The 27604-nt window shown below is 37.5% G+C and overlaps 5 protein-coding genes across 6 annotated transcripts; 2 read left to right on the forward strand and 3 right to left on the reverse strand.

The window, feature by feature from the left end:
* Positions 1-951: 951 nt before the first annotated feature.
* Positions 952-3155, reverse strand: LOC119084470 (dnaJ homolog subfamily B member 12-like). Its single transcript, XM_037194455.1, has 5 exons — positions 2775-3155; positions 2165-2718; positions 1998-2101; positions 1766-1929; positions 952-1371 (listed from the first exon to the last, which is right to left on the reverse strand). Exons 1-5 carry the CDS (start codon positions 2905-2907, stop codon positions 1244-1246), a joined length of 1083 nt encoding a protein of 360 aa, XP_037050350.1. The 5' UTR covers positions 2908-3155; the 3' UTR covers positions 952-1243.
* Positions 3156-5133: 1978 nt separating this feature from the next.
* Positions 5134-9406, forward strand: LOC119084472 (eukaryotic translation initiation factor 6). The gene is made up of 5 exons (XM_037194457.1): positions 5134-5349; positions 5442-5703; positions 5772-5948; positions 6018-6199; positions 9305-9406. Exons 1-5 carry the CDS (start codon positions 5243-5245, stop codon positions 9312-9314), a joined length of 738 nt encoding a protein of 245 aa, XP_037050352.1. The 5' UTR covers positions 5134-5242; the 3' UTR covers positions 9315-9406.
* A 1773-nt stretch (positions 9407-11179) lies between these two features.
* LOC119084473 lies at positions 11180-12142 on the reverse strand. The gene has a single exon (XM_037194458.1). The coding sequence runs from the start codon at positions 12071-12073 to the stop codon at positions 11261-11263; it is 813 nt and encodes a 270-aa protein (XP_037050353.1). The 5' UTR covers positions 12074-12142; the 3' UTR covers positions 11180-11260.
* A 4392-nt stretch (positions 12143-16534) lies between these two features.
* LOC119084483 lies at positions 16535-25768 on the reverse strand. 2 transcript variants are annotated; one of them, XM_037194472.1, is made up of 4 exons: positions 24942-25768; positions 24686-24879; positions 24578-24602; positions 16535-16955 (listed from the first exon to the last, which is right to left on the reverse strand). In XM_037194472.1, the coding sequence occupies exons 2-4, from the start codon at positions 24872-24874 to the stop codon at positions 16801-16803; spliced, it is 369 nt and encodes a 122-aa protein (XP_037050367.1). In that variant the 5' UTR covers positions 24875-24879; positions 24942-25768; the 3' UTR covers positions 16535-16800. The 2 variants fall into 2 exon arrangements, with proteins under 2 accessions (XP_037050367.1, XP_037050366.1); XM_037194471.1 differs by having other exon boundaries at positions 24686-25765.
* Positions 20242-21280, forward strand: LOC119084482 (general odorant-binding protein lush-like). The gene is made up of 6 exons (XM_037194470.1): positions 20242-20415; positions 20506-20581; positions 20649-20701; positions 20762-20797; positions 20896-21010; positions 21082-21280. The coding sequence occupies exons 1-6, from the start codon at positions 20341-20343 to the stop codon at positions 21168-21170; spliced, it is 444 nt and encodes a 147-aa protein (XP_037050365.1). The 5' UTR covers positions 20242-20340; the 3' UTR covers positions 21171-21280.
* Positions 25769-27604: the final 1836 nt, after the last annotated feature.

The following is a 27604-nucleotide window of genomic DNA, read 5'->3' on the forward strand; positions in this document are numbered from 1 at the left end:
TCCATGTACACGTTAAGAACTGGAACCAACGCACTTGAAGCAAAAGTGCTTCTAATGACAGCTGCCAAATAGAGGACTATTTTGTATGAACATTTTTTACAGTGTCAAAATTTGTTTGATACACTGTCCAGTTTCAGAGTGCTCTATTTAGAGTACCACTCATGCTTGAAGTGCGTTGATAGAACTCATAAAGGTGTCTTAGACTGTTCTTTTCGAGGGCAATAACATCACAATTTGTTCGTTCTTTTAACAATAGAAAGCTTCAATGTTTGAGCGAAGCTTCTTATGCACTCGAGGGTTGATGATTTTGATTTGAAATAGAATTACGTGCAAAAACTCTATTTCGATTCCGAATTTGGATACATTTTCCGAAGAAATTTGTGTTCGTTATCTCATTCTTCGTCTTGCCCTGACAACTAAATATATGAATTTGTTTAGTGCTTATCGACATCCACTCACATTTGCCCAGTGTTTTATCATAGGCTTATTTAACCAACATTTACTCTCACTGACCTCGGCCAGCAAGATTAACTGACAAAATTTAAGTTTTCAGAAGAACTCCGGCTGAGTTTACGGGATCTCATAATTTTTAGACTTAAGAGGTCATTCGAATAGTGCCGCTGTCCTGGGGAAAGAGAGGTCAGACCGAAGCCTATTTGCATGACCCCATTAAGAGACCGTTCCACGTCATGTAATAGTCTAGAAACGGAACATGTCCAATTAGCGAATTATAACAAAAGTGAAATTTCATTGATAGTTCGTCGAATAGGGTGATGATGTCATTAGATTTGTCTCGATGTAACAGAAGAACAATCATTGCCAACCTATGGGGAATGAAATTTCATTTTTCTGCAGTAGATATGCTATGCATCAGTCCATATTATGAAGGGAGGAGGTCATCAATGATTTCCACATCATCTAAATGCCACGATAGTAACAACAAAAAGATTATTTTTATCTGTTTTTCGAGTCTATGTTTTATTGATAGCAATAATATCCGACCGCTGTATCCATTGCAACAAGCAGTCAGCACATAATTCCGATTTGAAAATTGTCAGTGAAATATTTTATGAAGAGAATAATACTTCAATTGGGTCTAATAATAAGTATCGTGTGTACACAGAAAGAGTAAACAATAAACGGACTCGCATTAGTAAGAAATAATTAAAAAACAAAACAAAACGAAAAATTACATTAACAACAACAACAATATACGCTAAGAGACGGCGACCAATCGGACTGGCTAATACGGCATGTATTTCGTCAAACCGATTCTAGCCAAATTTTCACACGATGGCATTTTCATACTTTGTGCCTGCTCCAAATGCGACTTACTGCCGAAACTTCTAGCCTTCGCCATCATTACCTCACCTGAGAAAATAAATGGTTTTCGTTTACCTCTTTCGCTACACTCACTAAACCAGAAACTTGTGCCGAATCAGCAACAGCTGAACTTTACACAGTCATACGTGTTATGTGCAAAGGTATACAAAGGTATTGTCTTTGTCGACCAGCTGGGTATGTTCAGCTGTTGCTGAATCGGCACAAACCAATGGTTTAGTGAGTGTACGCTTTGAACAAGGCTGTGAACTTGGGGAGGTCACACAGACCGCCCTTTCATTAGATACACGGGAATACACCTCTTTCCACACTCCAAAAAACGAATTTGAATGACGTGGTGAATTGTTTGTATGGAAAGTGGTGTGTCATCCTCATGACCTCCTACAGCCTTGTGCTTTGAATCGACGGAATTTATAATACTTACGATAGCTGCGTTCACGATAACATGCTTGCTTCATGGTCGCTATATATTCCTCTTCCACCGAATTTTCCAGCCGAGCCAACGAACCCTGGTATTCGTTTTCGAATTTATCCTTGACGAAATATGGAATGTTTAAGTGGATTGTATTGCGACGTATCGGATAGCGTCTGTGAAGGACAGGAAAGTTTTCAGTTAATTGTGAAATGAATGAAGTAAAGCAAAAATTAGATCGTACGATGACTGGGAGAGACTGTAAACGGGATCCGATGTGAAGAAGGACGATAGCATGGACACTACGATCAACACCAAAATCAATCCGAACGCAAGACTTGGCTGTTGCTGGAAAAATGAAGAGTCAATAAGAACTCTCAGTTGCTGAAAATATCAATGTAGTATTCCTACCACCGACTCCCTATGATGTTGCTGATAGCGACGATTCTGTGTATGCATCCGCTGTTGTGGAAAACCACCACCGAAAAACATGTTAAACACTTCTTCTGCCGTGAAATCTGATTCAAAACTACCGCCCCTGTCATAGGCGTGTTCGTATTCATGATTCTGATGATGGTAGTAGGTCTGACTTCGATTCGTTCGACCTTCAGAGCCATATAAATCGTACGATTTTCGCTTCTCTGCATCGGTCAATACAGCCACAGCATTGCCAACCGATTTGAATGCCTCGACCGCACCGGGAGCATGATTTTTGTCCGGATGCAGTTGAAGCGCGAGCTTCTTGTACGACTTTTTGATTTCTGAATCGGTGGACTCTTTGGTAACGTTCAACACTTCGTAGTAGTCTTTGCAGCGTTTTATGCGACTGACCATATCAACCTGGGCTTGCGTATAGTCAGATGGTTCGGACGGTACGTCTTTTGTTGTTTTCACATTGGGCCTACGATTTCTGGCATTAGAATCCGTCGTTGAATTTTTGGTGTTATGCAGTTGGCTTAGTAAATCTGAAAGTTCGGAAATAATTTTTTTTTTGCCTGCAAACGGTCTAGTATTAACATACCCTTCGCCCGTTGTGTGGGATATAAATTTTCGGCTTTGCGTAAAAATTTCTCACTCCGCTCAACATGACCACTTTTCAATGCGTCAATTGCTATTTGTATGCAACGTTCCGCTTCGTCTTTATTTACTTCCATAATCAATTAAAATTTAATTAATTTGTGACGGACGAATCACTTTCAAACAGGAAACGATTAATTTTCCCTTTTGACCGATTCAATGTTGTGTTTTGAACATGTTGTCGCATTGAAGAATGCGACCACGAAACAATCTAATTAAAAATTTAGTAAATAAAGGATTTCAATCAGCTCTCGATTTCAAGAGAAAATTATTGTAAAAAAATGAATTTCTTATTGACATTTCGTATAGTTCTCTAGTACTGCTCAGTACAGAGAAATGACTTGAATGTTACAAAATGTACATACTAGAGTTAGACAAATAATCAGAGGTTTTTCCGGTTTTTCTGAAAGAACATTTTACACATCTTCCAGCTCCTACTATAGATCATCTCCTTGTTGTCTTTCATATGTGACTGATGTGTATTCTTAGGGACTGTCCTCTCTTCACCGGCCTCAGATTTAACACTTTCGGGTATTAGGAACTCCCCAAGGAGGATCTGCCATCTTTAGATGAAAAGCGACTTAACGACTTCTTACTATGTATAAGAATTGTGAGTGATAGAAGTAGTTTGGGAGTAGCAAAGAAGGGCTTTTAGATCTGGGTTACTGCCTCTATATATGTATAGAATTCCATTGGCTTAGCATTGACCCAAGGAACAGAGTCTCTACTATAAATTGAGAGGGTAGATATAAGTGCTTTTGAAGTGACTACTGGCAAGTCAGTTATCAATCCTTCATCGTAGTAGTTAGGGTAGGGCTCCTGCTTTTTTCTGACTAACTTATAGGACCTAAGTCTAATATCCAAAGCTATTTCGCGGAGTGAACAGTTCCAGAAAATTCTGATTCTCGGATATACTTGGCTTGGATTCTGTCAAAGTTTTAAAAATAGTCGTTTTGTACGAAGAAATTTATTTTCCTTTACTAGGTAGGGAAAATGGACTTTCTGTCATATACGAAATATCAAATTCATTTCCTTGTATAGTAATATACTATTTCAGTTGGAACTGGTAACCCATCTTTAGAGGCTCTCAAAACGTTTGAAGCGTCACGTTTCTGAAGTCGTTCTAATCCTAAGTGCTTATCCAAGGTAAGGTTATTTGAGCTGTCAAAGCGTCATCCATAGGGCCATAACCAAAAAAATATTTTTGACAAATTGCAAAAGCGGTAGGGTTATTGAATGTTTTCGGCAATGAATGACAACACAAGGTATGGTCGAATGTCAAACTTTCCCATGAAAACTGAGTTTGTTTATATGAAATCGCCCGGTCCTCCGGTTTGTATGAACAGACCATCGTGGTTTATAGGTCTATTCCAAGGCCATACGAATTGTCAAATTTCATCCATAGAGACATAACCTCATCTAAATAACCTCCATACAAACTGTACACACACTCTACGTAGAGTGTGTGTGCAGTTTGTATGGAGGTTATTTAATCTTTTCAATATTTGTATGAAAACCGAGCTCTGTGGATGAAATCGTGTCCGTTCAGCCAGTCAAATTTCGTGTTTACAGTTACTTGGAACAAAACTATAGTTTCATTGGTTATCGGTCTGTCAAAATTCGTTTTTACCGTACGATGGAAGAAACCTATGGCACATCTAGTAACTAATTGGTTGCTATAGAGTGTTATGATGAAAGAGAAAGAAATATTTTGACAAGTACCCCAAGGCAACTTATAGAGTGTTATGATGAAAGAGATAGAAATATTTTGACAAGTACCCCAAGGCAACTTATAATAAACTGGTCTTTGGTCCTCTCGCTCTCAACGTAACACGTTGAAAGAGAAAGCAATATTTTGACAAGTACCCCAAGGCAAGTTAAATTAACTAGTCTTCGGATCTCTCGCTCTGATCATAACAGTCTATAATAAACTGGTCTTCGGTCTTCTCACTCACATCATAACATGTTGAAAGAGAAGCAAATACTTTGACAAGTACCCCAAGGCAAGTTATAAATAAATGGTCTTCGGTTTTCTCGCTCTGATCATAACACTCTATACAGTGTTTAAGGAGAGCGATTTTTGACCACTTTGTTTAAACTGGTCTCGGGGTCACACGTCAAAATGAGAGAAATCACCTACAAATTTAAACTGGGCTCAACTCTCAATTTCTTTTTTCATTGATGAATATTTGACAGCTGACCCCGAGACCAATTAAATTTTAACTGGTTTTCGCTCTCCTTAAACACTGTCTCAGAGCTTTTTTTGTCAACACTGTTTACGATCATATGAGTGTGAGTGTAATGTGTGGCTGCCAACAATCTGTCAAAAAATCATCTCGCCTCTGCGTAAATTCTGCCGCTGTCATTTAATTGAAATTAAGTTTTGTGCATTGATTTAAATCGGAAACGAAAATGGCATTACGGGTACAATTCGAGAACAATGACGATATTGGTGCATTCAGTAAATTGACAAACAGTTATTGTCTGGTGGCAATTGGTGGAGCCGAAACATTTTACAGGTAATGCAAAGTTAGGTTATGAACGGTCGCCTCGAAACACATGTTTTCGTTTTGAGTATACTAAACGTACCACTGGGTCATACAATTTCTAGTGTCTATGAGGCTGAATTGGCTGAAACAATACCGGTTATCCATGCCAGTATAGCTGGATGTCGTATAATTGGCCGAATGACAGTGGGAAACAAAAATGGGTTACTGGTACCCAGTTCCACCACTGACGTTGAATTGCAACATTTGCGAAATAGTTTGCCGGATGAAGTAAAGGTGCAACGCGTTGAGGAAAGACTGTCGGCATTGGGAAACGTTATTGCGTGCAACGATTATGTAGCTTTAGTACATCCAGATCTCGATAAGGTGAGGACAATTGACCGAAAAAAGTAAAAAATTCGAAATTACCACCCTCCTTCCCGTTGACATTTTAGGAAACAGAGGAAGTCATTGTAGATACGCTGAATGTAGAAGTATTTCGACAAACTGTTAACCAGAACGTTCTCGTTGGAACATACACAGTGCTCAGCAATCAGGGTGGTTTGGTCCATCCGAAAACGTCGATGCAAGATCAGGATGAATTGTCTTCTCTGCTGCAAGTACCTTTAGTCGTAAGTGTATCCGCAGACTGAACGCAAGTGGCTGTCGACATAAATAATAAATTTCATTTCAATCGCCAGGCGGGAACAATAAACCGTGGAAGTGAAGTTATTGGTGCCGGATTAGTGGTTAACGATTGGTGTGCATTCTGTGGCATGAATTCAACATCGACAGAGATTTCAGTGGTTGAGAGTGTGTTTCGATTGAATGATGCTCATCCCACTGCCGTTTCGAGTAAACTTCGAGCCACGCTGATCGAAGCGTAAGTATTGCAGTTTTATTTCAACGTTGAAAATGTCTGGGTCAGCCTGGGAAATTTGTATAATGATTTGATCGATTATGAGCCTGTTACTCTTTGATCGCCTAATACAGTAACTTTTAAATGGTGGCTCGCGATACATTTGGGTTTACCCAAGGCGACCACAACATTTTTTTATTGCGGGAAATTTTCATGACTTTGCGCGCCGGAAAAAAGTGGACTTTTCCACCGCCAGCTTAACTGCTGAGCTTCGTGATAAATCGATTGCGATGAAACAATTTTATTGATTTGATTATATAACTTCCGACGTTACGACTGTCCTTCTCTAGTGGATTTTTTTTAGAAAAACCACAGTCCGAATAATTTGATTCAATACCTTTTCACAGTCTCTATTTACAATACAGCAAGTGCCTTTGTTATTGTGTTTCTATTGATATCTGTAAGGTAGACCAACACACCTTTACAATTGTTGGGTTGGCTTACCAAATTTTCCATTCGGTTTAAAACTTGCTCTCTCACCGCACACTCAACCCTATTAGTAGAAACAATTGAGCGTTGAAGGAGAGTAATAAAAACTTTTAGATCGATTTGAAGAGAGAACCTTGAACCAGAGAAATGATAAGTAGGTCACGTTGAAGTTAATTGCGGCTTGTCAACTTTCGGCACCCTGGACTTTACTTAAATCGTCGAGGAATGCCTCCAAATAAATTTCTAAAAATCTAGAATTCAGTTTTGGATTTTTAGAATAGAGGTGTGCACCGCCGATTTTACGCCGGCGCGCCGCCGATTTTTTGCTAAATTTTCGGCGCGCCGCCGCCGAAAAATAATAGCTCACGCCGCCGCCGCCGCCGATTGTATTTTCGTCGCGCCGAAATTTTGTACGTTTACTGCTTTCAACCATTTTAATAGGCGGTAATATAAAGTTAAATTGAAATATCTATACAAAAGTGTGTGCTTGAGTACAAGGTTTGAGCAAATGTTTATCTCTCTTAATTTATAAGTCAGGTTTCTTTACGCTGCTCAGCTAATACACTTATTACTTATAAATTTAAGTTTATCTAAATCTCTTATTTGCGAAAACCTTCTACTACGAACTCACTCCTACATAGAAGATGGACTAAAGACAACGGGAACGGTTATTGCATAAATCGAAAGATAATACTAGTGAGTTTGCGTAAATGACATATAAATTATAAGTTGGAAATAACAAACCTGCAGAACATCTAGTATGATGATGTGACTTAAAATTTCCAACTTGTAAGTTGACTTATAGCTTATAGGTTATGAAGGATGGCTTACACGGTTTATCTTGCAAAAAAGCGGACGATGGATTCCAGGACATGATGAAGTTAATAAAATCTTTTCTCATGCTCAATCTGTTACAACCTCCGGGCATTTCTAGAGATGACGGTAAAAGACCGGACGTTGGGATTTTGTGCGATGTAACCATTAGATAAATTAGATAAATCAATCATCCAAAAAATCTGGATCAATTGCAGATAATGCTGAAAGATTCAAGCATAATCATTACATACGTTTAAAAGAAAAAAAATTATTTACACCTATTGCTTTTGAATCACTAGGTTGCATGGGTCCCGAAACAAGTACATTAATTAAGAAATTTTGTTCATTAAGAGGGCAGACTAGGTGTGAAGTAGGCTGTAATTGAAAAATTGGTTTTAAAATTAATGTAGACCATTTAATGAAAATCTGTTCCAGCAATTAGATGAGCAATATGTTTATCTATCTCTAAAAAACGAAAAACGATTTACAATAAGCAACAGTTGGAAGAAAACCGATTTCCAAAATATGAACGTCGCTTAAAGTTAGGCTATGCAATATTTTTTTGGAAATCGGTTTTCTTCCAACTGTTGCTTATTGTAAATCGTTTTTCATTTTTTAGAGATAGATAAACATATTGCTCATCTAATTGCTGGAACAGATTTTCATTAAATGGTCTACATTAATTTTAAAACCAATTTTTCAATATATAGCCTACTTCACACCTAGTCTGCCCTATTAATGAGAAAAGCTTCTGGCGAACAACGCTCCATGGATTACCAAATACAAAAGATTTCTATTGCAATTCAACGGAGAAACGCTAGTTGCATTTTGGGGACTTTGGGGCGTAACAGAGTTGATGATTTTTATTTATTGTAAATACTTGTTTTTGAAAAGATCGTTTTTTACTGGTTGCGCTTTGCAGCCTTCTCGCTTATATGTCATTTACGCAAACTCACTAATCATTCGTGGATTCATTAAGTCAGATGTTTTTAAAATAAAAGGTCAGTGATTGTACATTCAAAATATAAAAGGTGAGATATGTCTCGGTTGATTCCCCTTGTATAAGTTGTTGATACTTCAGATCGCAAGATAGTAAGAATTCAGTGTTCGTAAAAAGGATTGCGCACGCTTTTTCAAATGTTTTTGCATTATTTTCGAAAATTTAGATTTTTTGTAAATTTATCGGCGCGCCGATCGGCGCACCGCCGCCGACTATAAATTTCTCTCGGCGCGCCACCGCCGATCCCTTACCAGTCGGCGCACCGCCGCCGATTATTTTAAGATCGGCGCACACCTCTATTTTAGAAATTTATTTGGAGGCATTCCTCGACGATTTAAGTAAAGTCCAGGGTGCCGAAAGTTGACAAGCCGCAATTAACTTCAACGTGACACCTGTGGCGAGATAGAAAGATCCCATACCGTCCACAATTTTTAACTTCAGATTCCTTCTATCTCGCCACAGGCATACCAACTTATCACTTCTCTGCCTTGAACAGACTACGAAAATTCGAATATCTTCGCCGTAAAGCAGCAACAATAGACTAGCAGTGTACTGCGAAAAAATGAATGTAAAAACGCTCTCATGTACTCAGCTGTCGCAATAAGCCTAATTTTCGTTGAATTATTTTGTCAAGTGATCCCGAGTTCTTTGTTCATATTTTTCGCTCTCCTTAGAGTGGGAAACGTGAAGAAACACGAAACGTTAACAAATTGACCATAAGTTGAAACTGAATGAATTTTAATATGACCAGACATTTTTGAGTCTTCACTCAATCCGTTCGACGAAACACATCGCTAATTGATTTCCAATTCCTTCATTTTCAGAATGTCTTAAGCTCAACAAAGTAAACAACAACATTCTTTTCTATCAACAGTTGGGGTGATCCACAATATATTAATTTTTGGTAAATAAAATTGCTGTTGCAATAAAAGGCTGGATTTTCAATGGGTGTTGGAAAAATGTTAAATTTGCACATCTATATCGGGGTAACACATTCCTTCTCTGCAAATGGGAGGGCGAAAATCCGCGATGCGTTTTTTTCAGTTCATCACAAACAATAGAAGACAGCAATTTGTGGATCTCAGCATAGGTAAATCGATCGTGTGTTTTCGGGTCTTGGGGAAGAAAATGCAATCGCTGAAATGTTAATAGGGGGCGACGATGTATATGAATAGACTTAGTCGAGAGCCCATATCAGTGGTTTCCCGTTGCATATTTCAAACAATATGTCTGCTAACAAAGACTACACGGTTGGTTTGAAACGAAATTAAATAGGGAACGCCGACCACCAATATTTTTTTTTCATAACGCATTCACTTGGAAGGGCTGACATTTAAGGTTTGGCAAAATGTCAGGATTTCGCCCATTTCAAGGGAATGCGATATTAATCAGTGATGGACAAGAACATCACACAGGAAAAAATCAGACCAAACGGCTGGGCCGTTTGTGAGAACCAGCAGCTGTATCGTCCACGGCAGGCAGAGTAGCGGTTAATTCTGACTTATATTGGGATCGGTAGCGGGACTAATTCTAAGACTTTTCATTAAAAAAAATCACATTGGAACATCTGGTTGGGCAGCTGTAGCCCCAAGTAGTCGAAAAATCACGATTTTCAATGGGCGATATCTTCGAAAGGAAGCAACCGTGAAAGTTTTAGATTGTTGATATGGACAGAGGGTGACAAGCCCTGTCCACCACTAGTAACTGATTTTTTAGATGTTGTCTCTTATGGCAAATTTTGGCCATCTTTTTTTTTTGCTTCCGTCGGCGAACTTTGAGAACTGCTGGAACACTTCCAACGTAATCAAAATATGTACAGTTGCTTAGCCCTAAGCTTAAGCTTTGTAACGATACCAAACATGAGACGCATCGGTCGTAACGCGTACCCTTTTTTGTTAGATTTTTTGTAGCGAGATCGCTCTACGACGAAATTTACTAACGAATCTAAAATTTCGAGGTTGTAACTCAGCTACTTCGTGTCTTTTGTTCTTGAATGATTTTTTCCTGTTAACAGACAACAGTTGAGTGTCGAAGAGGTCAAATATGACTGATTTTGGTGTAGGTGTCACTATTAGCTTATGCTGGAATCCTGGTTTCTTTCCTGGTAATTCCTGGAATTTTTTTTTTTCGAGATGAAGAGTTCGTTGTATTAATAAGTAACTTTCAGAGAACATTATTAGTTAACGCCGCGCAGCGAAAATGTTTCGTTTTTTAGGTATGAGCTGCATCAAATTTACTTAAAGAAGAAGAAGGCATGAGAAAAAGAGGACAAAGAGGACGTTTTCATCAAAAAAGTGATGTTCTTAGAATATTTGTAAAAAAGAATAACGAGCCGAAAAAAGAGGACATGTCCTCTAAAAAGAGGACGAATGGGAACCCTAACAGATAGTCTTCACGGTAGCGGAGACATTGCAATGGGGATCCACTGATGCCGCCTTACAATCTTAACAACCACCATTTACTACAAAACACTCTAACCCGATGTTGCACCAAGTCATTTACATTAACCGACACTGTTAGCTTTGCGATTGAATAAGAACCAGATAGTACACGAACGGTTTTATTTCTCTGGAACAAAGATCCCGAAAAATAGTAACCGAAAAGGCAATGCACTCCAATAACAGGCACAAGAACACATTTTTTAACGGTCATGTGGCCTCTTTTTTTATGGACAACACCCTCTCTAACAAATTAAATTCATTTATTAAGGCGCTAAAAGTGCGACTCGTTGAAAGTTACGTTTATTATGACTCAATATTTAGTCGTCGTTGGTTGATACATCATTGTTTCAATTTCTTAAAAGGTGGCGTAACAACATCAATCAGATGTGTAGAGAAGCAATCTGTACTTGTTGATGCAGGCCTCTTCCTCGGACTAGGTGGAGGTGGTGCTGTTTGACGAATTCGGTATTTGCGTGCTTGCGTTGGATCTACTTCCCATTGTTTTTGATTGTATGCGAACGGCGTTCGATGAGTAAATAAGGACAACAGATCTTCTGTAATCAAATTGAACGTGTATATGTTGTGATGGCTCGCGTCTTCCATGAAATTAACCATTCGAGTGTATAAATCCTTTAGTCTTTTGAAATTCGCGTCGCCAATTATGGGACGGCAATCAATTTCAAATTCTTCTTTCGGATCATCGGATCTTATGTCCGGTGTTGGTCCGTAAAAAATATTGCCCGGCAACCAAGAATAAAATACTTGAATCGCTCTGATTATAGTTTCATGCTCCGTCGGTGCTCTAATTTTACTGCGCATCGCACTGGTAATTATATTCGGTGCATCGACGTAGGAGTCCACCAAATGTCTGATTTGCTGATCCATATCACTTCTTAAGGTCAAATCAACTTTGACGGTTGCAGCGTAGTTGAAAAAGTCCCGCAAAAAATTGAATGGAATTACGTGGTGCCGTGCTAACGTAGTCATGACTGTTGTGCCCGGTAGAATGCCTTTACTTGATTTTATTACTTCCTGTGGGCCCGGCCTCTGAGCGAAACTGAAGCATTTGAGGTCTTCAGCGACGGCGAATTGGGTCAAGGCACCCAATGACAACAATATAAAATACTTTGACAACAATAATTTCGGCCACATTTTCACTTGGCTTAGGTGGTTTTAACGTCTTACGAGCTACGGTGAGACTGTGTCTGATTAGCTAAATAATTAGTTATTTATACGTACCTCTTGTTTTGGTAAATTAGTAAACAAGACCACAATTTTGCTGGGTGACCTTCAATACCACTTTTAGATAATGATAATGGAAATTTTTGGAATGAAGCGGCAATTAATTTACACAGGGTGGTCATAATGATGTTAAGACCTTAAGACTACTATCAATGTATGTCTTCAGTATATAAAAAGACCTGAGATCGGCCAGCCTGTTACTTTGGACAGTTTCTATACGTTCCATAAATGACTAATTTCGGTCATTCGGCCATGAAGCTATTGCCTATCAAATTCTAAGTTTTGTCATTTTAAAAAGACGATTCAACCGCACTGAACCGAATCAGGAAGTCTATGATTGTTGTCAGCAATAGATCACGCTTACCTTCGCAAAAATCTCGTCACAATACTTATTGTCGGATCAAACATAAGAACCGTACACCCTGTATGCCCAGTCCAGACCACCTCTGATTGCCATGCAGAATTACAGATTAAGAAACAATCAATGGTGTATTCTTGGAAATCCATAGTAATTCAAATTCTCTGATGAAGAGCCATAGAGAAGTGTTATTGAGCGAAGGGACAAACACTTATTTAATAGAATAATCGAATTAAAGAAATTAAAGTAAAATTTTTTAGGGTGGTGGGCTTTAAGGAAGTGTGGTTAATTCAAGCGCGTACCTACGTGCATAGAACTAATTCGGAATTCACTCTATGTACTACTGTTCTGGACATCGATAACATAATTAATTGATGAACTCTTGCTATTGTGATATTGCATAGAAATACATACTCTACTTTATCACATAAGCGAAAACGAGACAACAACATAGAACTGAAGTGCAATTTTTGAATTATGTTTCTAGTTAAGTAATTATGACAGCCGAACATCGTATGTGATAATAGTAGATTATTCACCTCTGTCCACATGTTTATTTAGACACTTGGGGAGTTATTGCATGAGCCGAAGGCGAAATTTTTGAAAAATTGAAAATTTGTATTCGCAAAAAATATAGGGCTACTAGATAATTCAGGTCCCTAGTCAAATCAGCGCTACTGCCTGGTTAACTTTACTCTGTCGTGATTGACAGCGTCAAAACGAAGTTTGTTTGCTAGATAGGGTGTTGGTATGGAAATTCTGCGTTACGTGACATATATTGTGTGTACGGTCTAAAATACTATTTTTCGAATTATCTCAGCCTCTCTCAATTTTATTGAGGAGAACACATGATTGGTCCATTTTATTTAGCTCTCTCAATTACGTCGGCTGTCAAAAAACGTCAAAAACATTGAAATTTAGCCTCAATGTTAGTGATTTCCGTTATTAACAGAAGTGGAAAAATAAACACAATAATGTCCCAAATCTTGCTCAATGTGAATAAAAAACATGCATCAGAAGACGTGAAATGGTATGCGCTGTATGCGTATTACTTTTTGGGGCACAACAGAGCTCAAGTCTCAAGAATGTACAGCAAAAGCAATTCGACGATCACCAATTGGATTGTAAAATACGAAAACTCTGGTTCAGTGACTCGATCGGTGGGAACACGCATGCCGTCAAAGTTTGATGCAGACAAGAAACAGTGGATTCTACGACTGTATCACGAAAATCCAATCCTGTACCTCGATGAAGCAAGGCAGCAGTTCCAAATCCGTTTCAACTTGTCAATATCAACGTCTCATATATGCCATATTCTTCATGAAAACAACATGTCGTGGAAAACTCTGGAAAAAAGAGCGATACAGATCAAGGACTCGGAGATTTTGAAATTCATGGCCGAGCTCTGTGCTATTGATTGGGATTACAGTAATCTGGTCTTTTTAAACGAGGTCTCAATCGATAACCAGGGATTGTTGCGCACAAAGGGATATGGAATTATCGGTGAGCGGCTTCTCTACCGCGGAGAATTCGTCAGAAAACCACGCATGTCGATGCTGGCATTCGTTGGACAAAATGGGATTTTGGAGACTTATACAACCTAGGGCACTTTCAATCGGTTAAAGTTTTTTGCTTACTGTAAAGACTTTGCGCTGTCAGGAAGCTGCGAGAAATACCCTGGACGAAACTCGGTATGGATATTGGATGGTGCCAAAATCCATTGCCATCCGAGCATTATACGTTTCATTCGATCACTTGGAATCATACCTATATTCCTACCCGCGTATTGCCCATTCTTCAATCCCATTGAATACGTTTTTGGAATAGTAAAGAAACATCTGAAGCGAAGGTCTGCTGGCAAGAAAATCGACATGGAAATTTTGGTCAACGACGAATTCACGCGAATGCGAGACTTTTCATGCACGAAATTGTTCAAAAAATGTGGATACGTTATGAGCGGAAAATTTGATCCTGCCGTTGCCTATCAGCAGTCTGTAAAGGACCTTGGTTTCAAATAATGATGTCGATACTTCATGTGCTGCTTTGAGTTTCGTATAAAGTGGAAACGTATCAAGCAGCACCTCATTTCACTCACGTTGTTTGAGCAAAGACGTTGGTCTGAGTTTTTTAAATTCAATTTTATTCGAATGATTCTTCACCCAAAATGAAATCTTTGGCTTCAGCCTTTTGTTAATTTCAGCCTTTTGTTAATTTCAGCCTTTTGTTAATATGAATTCATTGTAGGCTGAAATGGCCCGTTTTATAATTGAAAATGTAAAAATAAAATTCAGTGGTCACAGTCCTCTAGATCTGGTATTTGTTGCTCCTCATGTACGCTAACAGCGTTGACCTCCACATTTAATGCGCCGTCCATCGAGCTAACCAATCGACTGTGAGCGGACAACATTTCTTCCGTGGCATTGAGTCGAGCCTCAAACATATCGAATGCCCGTAATGTTGCATCTTTCAATTTTGTGAACTCTTGGCGGAATATTTTGATATTCTCGGCGTACAGATCGTTCAGATTGTTCGCAAATTGCAGTCCACTCTTCGCAGACCGCATTACCTCAGTTTCAGAAGTCGGCACTGACCGGAACAAATGTATATTAAGTGTGCTGGCGGTAAATCTTTCATGAGAGATTCTTGTTGGTGAATCGGCGACGAGTGAATAGAATTGGCCCACATACACCAGGACGACATGTGTCCTGAAAGATAGGCACCATGGTTGTCTTTGAGCTTTTGTGCTAGTTCCACTAGGGTGGTTGTGCTATGAGCACCGGCTCTGTCGCGAACTGTGGGTTCCAAAATTGATGCTGACACCTTTTGATGAATTGTTTTCGATGCGATGGCTTTGCCGTAAATGTGAATCATCACATTCACGTGCTTATCGCGTAATTTTCGTAGTACACCAGTGTTCAGTTGGCTTATGGTGAAGTTTTTTCTTGCGCTCTTATCTTGCAGTATAACGAAATTTCCGATATCGGCTCGGACGGGATTCTCACTTTCAGCGAATGAAAAGCTGTCACCATTGACAAGGACTTCTCTCTTAACGAATGATTGTGCTTTAGCCCAGATTTCATCCAATATTTGACAGCATGAATCCCCAGCAACCTCTTCTTCGATGTCTGGGCTTATAGGCTTTTGGCCAACAAAATCCTTTTGTTGGTAGTGAGCAACGAAGCGGAATAGGGCTCCCACATTATCATCCACCATGTCGATGTCGCCGTCCATTTTGCGATAACCTCAAAGCGAATTCGGTTCAAACTAAAAAAGACACTATTTTGGAGTTTCAAACTAAATGGGATTGCTGCACTGACCTTTTCAATATTTGTTTCTAGCAAGTTAAAGATCGAATATTCGTGTAAAGAATCTTTCGATTTGTTCAATTTTCGAGAAAAAACAATGAAATTTCAATTTGTTACTTGAAAAAAAAAAATCGTTTTGTTTTGTGAGCTGTCAATCACAACAAAATTGTAACGTAGGGGGCGCAATGGTATGTAGATATGTGAGAGAAGAGAGCTTTCGCAATTTTTTTGCAATTATACTGAGAGAAAATAAAATCGACGAAACTCCAATTTTCATAGTCGAGACCAATACCGTACCGATATAAAAACATGAATTTTTATGAGAATTTTGTACTCCTATGTATGTAGACCTTAGACGAACTATAGATAATAATTAGTATTATTTAAAATCTGTTCTTGTGTCTCTTGGAGTTCGTTGGAAGGGTAATAATCGGATGTATCGGTTAGGAACGTATGAGAATATGGTAACTGTTACAAAATGTGAATTTCAATTCGATTGATTTCCACAAAAAATGTTGATCTCACAATTTCGATTATCGGAAAGCTTTCTCTCTTTAACAATTCCAGACGCGAAAATATCGGCCTAGAGACATTTCTTTAATTTTTGACAAGTTTCAAGTCTGAGATGAGAAGATTAGATCCGACCGCTCACTCTAATTTCAATCTTAACTATTCTTTGTTAAGTAAAATTCGAATTTAGTACGCCAAAAAAATTTATTGACTTCTAAAAATTGGATTGGTTGTTCTCACAATTATAAAGGTGTATAGCCATTAGTAAACGTTTAAAATTCTACTTAGACATTGTCTAATAGACAAAAAAGGATTTTTTTTTTAATCATTACATTGTATATTGTGTGTGTCATAAGCTTACATCCATATAAATTCACCGAGTGCAAGTGATAAAAACATTTAAATGTCGATTGTATGTCCAAGATGGGACCCGTTCAAGATCATTTTATTAAGTTCATTCTAAACTAATTGGTCGATGTGGGCTGATCGGACGGAAGTTGTCGAGTTATTTGCGGGCTAGAATTGGTACAATTGCAAATGGCTTCGAAAATACGCACAACTGCACTACGAGCTCGTGTTATGATTCGTCCGCGCTTGATGCCATACAGTAATGTGTGACCTGGAAATATAGAAAGGAAATTAGTTTTTGGTGTCGTAGCTAAAAACCTCAGTTTTGCTCTAGCCAAAAAGCAGGCCATTTTTTTGGAAAAACACTTTCCAAAGTTTTCACGAATTTTTCCAAAAAATACTTTTTCCTATAGTAGGGAGGGGAAATGGACTTTCAGTCCATTGAGAAAAGTCTTTCCCTCCGTCGTAAAGGAAAACGTCATACTACACTCGGGAAATAATTTGATATTTCGTATCACCCACATTTTTTCTAGATTTTCACATATTTTCCCACAAAACGTATACAAAACTCGTAAAAAGGTGGGAAATGTTTAACTAAAAGATGAAGGCTTCATTTTTGCGAGAGGTTTTAAAACCCTAATTTAAGTTCAATGCGGTCTTTTCAATAGTCCTATGTCGATAACTATTTTGTCGCTACTACTAACTTAGTCCGCTCTGAAACCATCAGCTTCCTATTTTCGTTTGCACAGCACAGCCCTGCTCATAGCATTAACACTGAATTGACAAGTGTCAAATTTGGAGGCTTTAGTGATAGCCGAGGGGCAAATCACTCAAAAGAGTTGCAAATGAGTTGCAAAGAGTTGCACGCTCAAAATGAGTTTGAAAAGAGTGAACACTTTTCACTGAACTTTATTAAAGTGTTAAAAGAGCGATAAAAGAGAGAAAATAGAAAGTTATTCAACAAGTATTGATATGTCAAAATTTGTATGTAAAAGTCCAGTTTACTAGGAATAAACTATTTCATTTAAGTGAGCTCGATGAGGGCACACTATTTTGTACATTCTCTTTCACCACTGCAAAAATCTTTGATCAAATCAACGCACTTCAAGAAAAAGTGTTTCGAGTGACAGCTGTCAGCCTGCCAAATTTTTTTACAGTGCCAAAATTTATATGATACACTGTCGACTTTAAGTGCTCTATTGAGAGTATTGCTCATGCTTGAAGTGCCTTGAATATATTCCCGTTTTTGACAAAAATAGAACAATCAAGATGAGAAAAATTGAATTTGAATGCCCGCCCATTGATTTTGCATTCCACATCGTTGAAAACAATGGGATTTGCCGATAATTTACCGTTAATGGTTGTAAATTTTACCCTTATCGGTTCCATTGAATATTTTTGTCGCTCCTTAGGAACATCGATGTCGGCATTTTACAATTTCTCTATTAGGAACGTTTAATGTTTTTCCATTTTTTTTTTGTTTTTGACAAATGTTGTTGATTTTCTTTACATTTTTTGGATGAAAACAAGTTAAATACGAAAAGAGTTGCAAATGAGTTGCAAATCGAGTGGTTTGCCCCTCGGTGATAGCTACCGCTTAGGTTTGTTCGTATTGTATGCTTTAACTCATACAACGAAAACGAGTCATTATTTACTCATCAGCCTTCGAATAGTTTATGTTCATGCTAGAAGCAGTGCTATGCTCAAAGACATCAAAGGCATCGTAGACTTTACTAGCTACATCGAAACATGTTTACTGACGTGTGGTCGCCCTATTCATACTAACATAACCGTTCCCAAAGCCGTATAAAATGGTGCATGTTCCTCAGTAAGTGCCTTAAATTAGCGCACGTTTGCCTATAGTACAATAGATTACTACAACTAGTGCGGAAGTCGAGGTAAAACAGATACAATTACCAATTACACTGTCTAAAAACTATACGTCATAAAAATTGAGTCTTATCGCAATGACGAAAGTCCGAAGTACACACCATACTTTGTGAGATACAGCTTAAAGTCAATAGTTGAAACTTGTTTCCAACAATAGATTATACTTTCCATTACATAGACATATAGACTATAGCAGGGCCTACTTTTTAGAAACTTTTAGAGAAAATCGAGAAAATCAAGAAACTTTGAGAAATTCAAGAAACTTCGAGAAATATTTCTTGAATTTCTCAAAGTTTCTTGATTTTCTCGAATTAGAGAAATTTCAAGAAATTCCAAAAAATTCAAGAAATTCGAGAAACTTCGAGAAATTCAAGAAATTTCAAGAAACTAATTTCTCGAGTTTCTTGAAGTTTCTCGAATTTCTCGAATTCGAGAAATTTTAAGAAATTCGAGAAAATTCGAGAAATTTCGAGAAATTCAAGAAATTAGTTTCCAAAAAGTAGGCCCTGGACTATAGACACCCCTCGCACACAAGTCACGAACCACAGATTTAGGACTAATGCTGGAAACGTGATTTTGACCTGAATTTGAATTAGGATTTGAAGTTCTACCAGCATCTGAGCTAAGCCTGAATTTTCAATTTCGTTTTAGACCTAGACCTGATCAGGAGCCCAACCTGATCTAACTCGAAAATTTTCTGGTTCAGATCAGATTCGGGTCGAATCGTTTCAGGTTCAGGAATCCGATATCGAAAATTCAGGCATTAGTCAGAATTGAAACACACTTTTTACGTTGATTTTCGAAATCGATCGAATGCGAGGCAAAAAAATTTAGCCAGACCGCATGATAGAAAAAGCAGGAAACTGAGCGAATATGTCAAAGGTTCAACGGATCTTTGTGGTATTCCATTCATCGAAGAGGTCAATTATCGTTCATCGTGCGCAAAAAAGACTTACATTTTAACACAAACGGCGGAAAAACGTTTTTAATGAATGGATTGTGCTCAGTCATCCATATACACATCTTAGTGCAAATTACAGAACTCCGTGTAATTAATTCTAATTACAAATTTCCTTTAATCGTTGCATGATGATAAAACTGCATCGTAAATAGTTTTATCAACCACAACAATGTTATATGGAACTGAACTGATTGAATAAAGTCAAAACGGCGGAACTGATTAGCTTAAGAAAACATGAAAAAAGTGATGACGGAAATGAGCAAACAATTTTAGAAGCAACCACACAAAACACGACCTAAGATTATGCGTCTTAATGATAAGTGGGATGTTATTCGAAAGAAGCTCTTTGATTCTATTGTTATATTGAACATCACGAAAGATTCGGATCCCTTTTGAAGCCCGTAAAACCTTAAAAGAAAAACTAGTTGGCTTATGACTAAAGCGCGTGCATGCTTGAATTCGAAACCAACGCACCTAAGCTGTGAAAAAAAACGAAATTAACGTTCCACTCTACAATCCAAACGTAAAATCGCTGTGTGTATTTGTACAGATTGCCGTCGTTTCGAGTGTGTTTGCTGCACATCGATTCGATCGTGCTTCTTTAATTACTGATGTTGCCGTTGAGTAAGGTGTTACTCGAATGACCAGGCACTTTTTGGAGAATTGTTCCCTCCCAGCTATTGTCTATTTAAGTCTGAGTCGTAGCGAAAAAAAAAGTATTTTGATTTTCGTAAATTCAACAGTTGATAGACAGAGGCGATATCTTACCGACGTCTGACGATCAATGTAAAGTTGAAGTGGAAGCATGAACCTAAAACTGGACCTACACTCATTTGGTTTTGTAATATGCCTTAGTGTTATTGGCGACGTTTTTTGTGCGGTAAAATTGCTTTGAATCTCAGTGCTTTTGAGTTAAGGTATTTTGATTTCGTTTTGTATTCTTTTCCCTACACTGTCACCGAATGTACAGATGACAATGAAACAACTGATAAAATCCATGGATATGATGAGAGATACTTGCTCACCGAAATTTTCACTTCCACCGGGTAAGAATCGAATTATAGTAACGTCATTGCAACAAGCACATCCGATGAACGATAGTATATGTTTCAGAGACTTTGGCAGGACTTCGAAAGGGCATTTTTTTGGAAGATAGAGAGCTAAAAGTACGAACTGTAATACTATTATCGAAAGGAATTTCTTGTAATTTTCGTTCTCATTTCCAGTGTTATACTCTGTGCATTGCTCAGATGGCCGGAACTGTAAGTCTGCCGAATCTTCCACACAATATTTTCGGTATCCCATTCGGGATTCATGTTTTAAACTAAAAGAAAACTTCTTTACAAACTGAACAATTCAGATCACCCGAAAAAATGAGATAAGTTTGGAGAAGACAATAAAGCAATTGGAATCAATGCTACCGCCCGATGTAAAGCAATTAGCTATTGAAACCGTAACGCTGTGCAAAGACGTTCGTAAGTGAATTGGTTCTAACAACATATTTTACACCACGCTCCATGATTCGAAAAACTAATAATTTTAACAGAAAAACAATACAAAGATCCATGCGACAAAACGTTTTATTCAGCAAAATGTGGTTACGAATTGCAACCGGATAAATTTATGTTTCCCTGATAGAAGCTTTCAGTCCCATTCTAACCGCATTCGGTGTGCATTAAGGAAGTATAATAATAATGAAATCACAGTTTACATACATTCTTGCACCAATCATATAGCAACTGTTGTTTCTGTGCGTGAATAAAGCAACATTTTTACTTAAATCATAACTGTGACAATTTTGTCTCTTACAAATTTCGATCAAATACTTATTTATGATACAATCAAGGGTATTGATTTAACAAAAGATTGACATAATAGACATGCACCTGTCGTGTCGGAGTACTGTAAAAATAGCTCACACACTGAAATCCGCAGACTAAAGATTTGTGTGGTTTTTATTTTTATGTAGTCTGGCCACGTTATGTGTGCCTCGATCTTTAAAGTAAGTAAATAATTGGATCAGTTAAGGCAAAATAGTTGATTATTCAACCGAGTGTAAAATAGTTTATTTTGTCACGAGTGATGAAAAGTTGACTTTTTCGGTACTAGACTTACGACATGTACCAAAAAATTCCACTTTCATCACGAGTTACATACGAAGTTTTTTGAGGTTGAAAACTGAAATGAGACGAAACCAAGAGACGATGTGCGTATCAAAGAAAGCACTTTGCACCGATATTCAAACAATGTTTTATGCAATTCAGTGATGTAATTTGTAAATTATACCTCCTGTGTGCAATGTCGTATGAACTAGGGCGATAAAGGATTTGAAAGGGGTTTCGCCTACGATGTCTTGCCAACCTTCGCCTCGGATTGGGAATCCGACATCTAGTGCGATAATATACCTCCATACGATTCTTGTTGCGTAAATAACTATTATGCGACCAGAGGCATCTACAGCTCGCAGTTTTCGAACATTATGATGCTGAGTTGCATAAGTACTTTTTGTGTAATTGCGAGTGAAACGGTCATTTTAGTGGGACTCGCATCTTTATTGGACTATTTGATATTTGTAGAAGAACTGAACACATCGTTCGTAGCCTTCCTTCACGTAAGCAGAAATTGACTATGGAGTAACGTGAGTAATATTAAGTTCCCAAGACGAAATTCACTTTTCTTTGAGTGTATTTGTTTTTCACTTTTCGTGAAAGCTAATGACTAGAGAGTTAATGGAATAGACTCGCGAAAATGCTATATATCAATAGTACGACAGTCGGGCCTGTTTTAAAGAATGTAAAATTACCCAGGATGTTCCTGAAATGAAATTAATTGAAATATTTGTAAACGTGGGATTTTTCAACAGATGTGGCTTTGGGTCAAATTATATATATTATGCACCTGTTGCCAAGATTGGTATTTTGACGTGTAGGACATTATTGCCCTAGCCGAAGGCGTGGGTCATAATGCCTACACGTCAAAATAACAGTCTGGCAATAGGTGCATATCATATTTTATCTGTCGAGAACAGATATATCGATATAAACGAAAACTCCCTAGAGGGATAAGCTCGAGATTATCGTTCTAGACAGATAAAATTTGTTTTGTTCGAACATTAGGGAGAGCCCACGTGCGGTTTTACAATTTTTGATGTATGTTTCTTACCCAATTTTCATACATTTTACCCAGATGCTACTAAAGCTTGAAAATAAAGTGTTTTGGTCAAAAGCGCCCGTCGCGCCATTCTTCTGTTCGAACAATAGTTTATTAATTTGACCCAAAGCCGAATTCGTTGAAAAAAAAATTAAATTAAAATGTTTCAGGCACACCCTGTACCAAGACTACTAAAAATTACTAAGTACACCAGCAATTTATAGTCGGCCAATTATTGTATATTATTGTTGTTGCGTTTAATTTCCAATTAAATTTGTTGATTTTGAATAAATTTATTACATTTACGATAAATATTCGAATCATCCGACGACATTGGTAGCTTATGGCAAAGTGTGTCTATTAATAACGATTTTAAATCGACCCTAAACTCTCACAGGGTGGCGTTCCTGCAGGGAAAATATTAAGTGATCGCCACAACTAGTGCTGTATACACTGACAAAAAATATTTTTTCACATTACCTGTGACAGATAATCTTTTCAATAAGATTACCTACTGTTGGTAATGTTAAGAAAAGTTAGCTGTTATCTGTGACTGGTAACGTGTCCCAAAGCTTCCTGTAAGTAGGCTATCTGTTAAGCATTACCTGTGACAGATAATGTGTCCGGCAAATGTTAGCTGTTGCAGGTAATGTACATTATTTGTCGCAGGTAATTTAATGTTGGCTGACACTGATAATATTTCAGCTTATATTCGCCATAAGCAACGAAATAGCATGGGATGAATGGTTCAGTGACAACGCGCCAGGCTCATGGTCCGAGGGTCCCCGGATCGAAACCGGTGTGCGCCACTTTTTTTTTTTTTAACCAAATTAAATATCAAATTGACTTAGATTAAAGATAGCTACGATTTCACTGATTTTTTTATGACGAAGAAATCAAATTTCCATAAAAGTAAATGTTTGTAATTGCGGACCGTCCAAATTTCACAATTTTGTTTTGCAAGAGATAGGTGAGATGAATAAATAATAGGAATTAAGATGGATAAACAAGTGTCCCAATGAAACCATTTAATATTCTTCTGGCTGTCATTCATATTCAGATTTATAAAATACAATAACTAAAGACGAGGAAGAATGACATATCGCGTTCTAATGATTATTTGCTAATTTTGAGAAAAGTTATAAGATAAATTATCGGTGAATGGTAATGTGACCAGTAACTTCATATTAACAATTTGCTACACTTTACGTTAAACTGGTTAGCGCAGTGACAAATCACTCGACAAATCATAAGTTTCATAACCCAGAGGCCGCAGGTTCAATTCCCCATAGGTGCACATTTTTAAATAAAAAAAAATCAGAATCCATTTCAGATTCAACTAACACACACATCAGCGAGAAATAAAATAAATAAATTAGCATGAACGTGATATGAAAAAAAAAAAATGCAATTTTTGTTTTTAAGAAAAACGAACATTACCAGTCACAGATAATCTTAAACATTACCTGTCACAGCTAATTTTCTCTACATTACCTGTCACAGATAATGTAACGAAATTACATTACCTGGAGACGTACATTACCTGTGACCGCTGTTTATTTTTCTGTCAGTGTATGTGTACGTACATATATAACATCTCCTACACACAACTCCATGAAGACATTTTATTTAAATATAGTGAAACTTTCCGAAATATAGATGAAAATCTATTTTAGTCATCCTAAAACAAATCTTTTCTACAAATTTTCGGATTCTTGTCACGGATGAAAAGAGTTTTCCCAATTGAAGGGTTAGCACATTGTTGGGATGATATAATACGCTTTTATATTCAACACACGTAAACTTAGTACGATACCCACATCTGTGAGAATATCGTATTTAAATGGATAAACATGCACACGAACCATACACAATAAACAATATTTTCTTACCCTTTCCGTTTTTTCTCAGCAGCGCCTTCGAAACAAAAAGAAATTGTCGATTTACTTAAATCAATCCATGATCTTAATTAGCGAAATTTTTTGTAATTAAAAATTCACCTTATTATCTATCACCCGTAACTCCGCCTGCTTTTGAGCATTTTCCACAATCTCATCGACGAATCTTATCATTTCATCCATTTTTTCGGGATCCTCTTTGAATTCCATTATTTTCACATCGAGTGGTATTGATGTCGGTGTTAACACATCAAGACTCAATTCGGTGCGAAGCTTTTTCGCATTCGTCATTTCAGCTAATTTAAGAAATTTCTTTTATTTATTAGTCGAATTTGCTGACTTCACCAATATTCTTTACCGATTTGGTCCTCTTCAATTTAAGACAAAGATTTTCGTAGAGACGAAAATTAATCTCAATTTCCCTTGCTGACTGTCGAATTAATCAATTTTCGATAATTTATCGAATTGATAAACTTGATTGGACTGAACAAATTTGAATAATAAAGTACGGAATGAGAAATTTACACTACAATACAGAGCTGAACGAAAGTTTGTAGTCGTTGTGACTTTGCTGTTCGAGACTGAAAATATATCTACACTTGATGCCAAAATGAGAACCACTTGTTTTTATACGCACAATCCGTCTGTACGCCCTCGAATTCATCTCAGAGTGGAAAATGGTTAAAAGGGAATACAGAAAGATGGAAAATGTTCGTACCCGATACATTATACAACGGAAAATGTTAAATTCTATACCGAACAGTTAAAACGCTTTATGCAACGTAATCGGGTTATTTAGCTGCAACAAGAGAGTGAATGGATGTTATTGAAAATTGGTTGGAAATTTCATTAGAACATCCATTTATGTTCGTAAACAAGCTGTTATTTAACGATACACATTTGAAGGTGAGTTTGGTCAGTGTCAAAGTCAGTTCTTGTTGAAGTTCGGGTCACGGTGAATCTATTTTTAGAATTACGTTTCACGGCAAATAGCAGCATCAAATATTCATGTTGTATAAAACTAAATTATGTCACCCCCTTTCAAAATGCAACGACATTTTGATGTGATAGTGGAGTTAATTGAAATTTGTATGGTGTGTAGTGCTTGACAATATTATACGTTTCGGAAGACAAACATTTTAGTTTTAATATTTGATACATTCGATTTGTATGATGTAGGCTACAAAGAGTGTATGTAAGGCCAATAGCGTCTTTTACTACTTTGACCGGCAGTGGAGGATAATACAGAAGTAGTTCTTCTGGCGGTAACGCACCCATTAAAGATACTAATAATACATGATGGCTCAGTGGTTACACACTATAGCCTTCCACCATTATTCTCCGGGTTTGAAATATTTAAATTCGAAAGGGGGCTTTATTGCCTGGATTTTTTACGTTGCGATTTGGCAACGGACTCAATGCAACAATAAAACTCACCCACAGTGCCAAGCTATTAGGCTACGTACCTCTGATTTGAAATGCCTACAAATAAAACGCTTAAAAATGTGAAAATCGAAACGAACAAAGCCATTGCTTTTCCCTTTCCAGGGGTACACGTGAGGTTGAGCTCGACACACATAATCGAAGTATTAGAAAGAGACTATTTGCACAAAAATTCATGGAGGTACTCCAAGGTACTTTAGCTCCTTCGTAGTACGAAGTTCGTACATCAATAAATTCTGCAACATATTGCCCTCGGTTGTGTAGAAACAAAAAAATTATTTAAAAGAGGATCAAAAATGACAGCTGTTTCACGTGAAGCACGGTGAAATGATTATTTGCTTCAGAAGATTTCGCTTGCTATTCAAAGAGGCAATTCAGCATGCTTCCTGGAAACATTTTGAAGGAATAGAGTAGATTGCTTTCATTTATTGTAATGTTTGTTTCTTTCTTGAAAAGATGCATTTATGACAAAATCGAAACCAACTTTTGGTTTATTAGTAATTTTTTGTGCAGGGACTCAATCTCAATTCCGCACGCGCCTGGCTTTTTCTTGTGGACTGTGATCATGAAAACGTGAAATCCTTGACTTTGCACTACTCAACTCCAAATTATTTCGCAAATGAAAACAATTCCGCTTACAATCCAACCACACCAAACAACATTCAGCATCAGTATAGTAACAAATTCGTCCAATCAATACTCTCTCTAGCAAACAAACTACTTTTATTAATGTGGTGAAAGAATCAAGTAGCCTTGGGAATTTACATGTAAATTACAGCGTAGTCAGTCAAAATGTAAAATAGTGTTTGTAGAATACAAAGACATGAGGTGTGAATTTGACAGAGACAACTGAGAGTTTGGTTGCTAGAGAGAGTATTGGTCCAATGCAACCGATTCGTTTGTAATTTTAATTTTAAAATTTTTCTTCCACATTTCTTCAATGACTTTCTCATTTCTCTGTTTCATCCACTTATCGATCAATCCTGCACCATTCAACCGGTGAGTTATTTCGTTTACATGCTCAGTAAAGGGATATTTCGAGTTGACACGATCCGATATCAGATATCTAACGAAAAATGTATCTATCATCAAATGATACGACTTCAAGGCCAACCGTTTCTGTAATTCTTCATATGCATATACGTCAACGTCTTGCACAAGAAATGCAATTGAATTGTTGAATGTTTGGACTTCTTTCTTTTGTTTTTCCTTGTTTATCCCGTGAACTCTGATGCTCCATCCATCGTGCTTCGATATGTCCTCTAACAATTCAATCACAGCATCTCTCCAGTAGGTTTCGTCTACCAAAATCGGAACTGAGGCGGTGTACAGATCTTCAATTGTGTCGATTTGAGGTTGGTAAATCGGTGATGTGAGGTAACTCTGGAAAAGCGATACAACCCCGTTCATCACAAAAAGTTCTGCAAAGGTCAGTGGTAGGATGACGAATGCGTCTGCCCGATGAAGACTTCCATATCTTATGGATCCGTTATCATTCACAAAGAGATTTACAACAAGTACCACAGTTGAAACATGTGAAATTTTCTTTTTCTGCAAAAGGCCAGACACGATAAGTAC

Source organism: Bradysia coprophila, unplaced genomic scaffold, assembly GCF_014529535.1.
Source record: "Bradysia coprophila strain Holo2 unplaced genomic scaffold, BU_Bcop_v1 contig_732, whole genome shotgun sequence".
Lineage (NCBI taxonomy): Eukaryota > Metazoa > Arthropoda > Insecta > Diptera > Sciaridae > Bradysia > Bradysia coprophila.

Excerpts from the sequence above, each read along its gene's own strand:
- LOC119084470 (XM_037194455.1), bottom strand. The coding sequence starts at position 2,907 with ATGGAAGTAAATAAAGACGAAGCGGAACGTTGCATACAAATAGCAATT. Across the intron at positions 2,102-2,164 it reads AACATCATAGGGAGTCGGTG|CAACAGCCAAGTCTTGCGTT; the intron begins GTAGGAATACTA and ends TCATTTTTCCAG. Across the intron at positions 1,930-1,997 it reads TACAGTCTCTCCCAGTCATC|ACGCTATCCGATACGTCGCA; the intron begins GTACGATCTAAT and ends TGTCCTTCACAG.
- LOC119084482 (XM_037194470.1), top strand. The coding sequence starts at position 20,341 with ATGAACCTAAAACTGGACCTACACTCATTTGGTTTTGTAATATGCCTT. Across the intron at positions 20,582-20,648 it reads GAAATTTTCACTTCCACCGG|AGACTTTGGCAGGACTTCGA; the intron begins GTAAGAATCGAA and ends TATATGTTTCAG. Across the intron at positions 21,011-21,081 it reads AACGCTGTGCAAAGACGTTC|AAAAACAATACAAAGATCCA; the intron begins GTAAGTGAATTG and ends TAATTTTAACAG.
- LOC119084483 (XM_037194472.1), bottom strand. The coding sequence starts at position 24,874 with ATGACGAATGCGAAAAAGCTTCGCACCGAATTGAGTCTTGATGTGTTA. Across the intron at positions 24,603-24,685 it reads TACGGGTGATAGATAATAAG|GCGCTGCTGAGAAAAAACGG; the intron begins GTGAATTTTTAA and ends TTTGTTTCGAAG. Across the intron at positions 16,956-24,577 it reads GCTGAGAAAAAACGGAAAGG|GTCACACATTACTGTATGGC; the intron begins GTAAGAAAATAT and ends CTATATTTCCAG.
- LOC119084473 (XM_037194458.1), bottom strand. The coding sequence starts at position 12,073 with ATGTGGCCGAAATTATTGTTGTCAAAGTATTTTATATTGTTGTCATTG.
- LOC119084472 (XM_037194457.1), top strand. The coding sequence starts at position 5,243 with ATGGCATTACGGGTACAATTCGAGAACAATGACGATATTGGTGCATTC. Across the intron at positions 5,704-5,771 it reads TACATCCAGATCTCGATAAG|GAAACAGAGGAAGTCATTGT; the intron begins GTGAGGACAATT and ends TTGACATTTTAG. Across the intron at positions 5,949-6,017 it reads TGCTGCAAGTACCTTTAGTC|GCGGGAACAATAAACCGTGG; the intron begins GTAAGTGTATCC and ends TTCAATCGCCAG.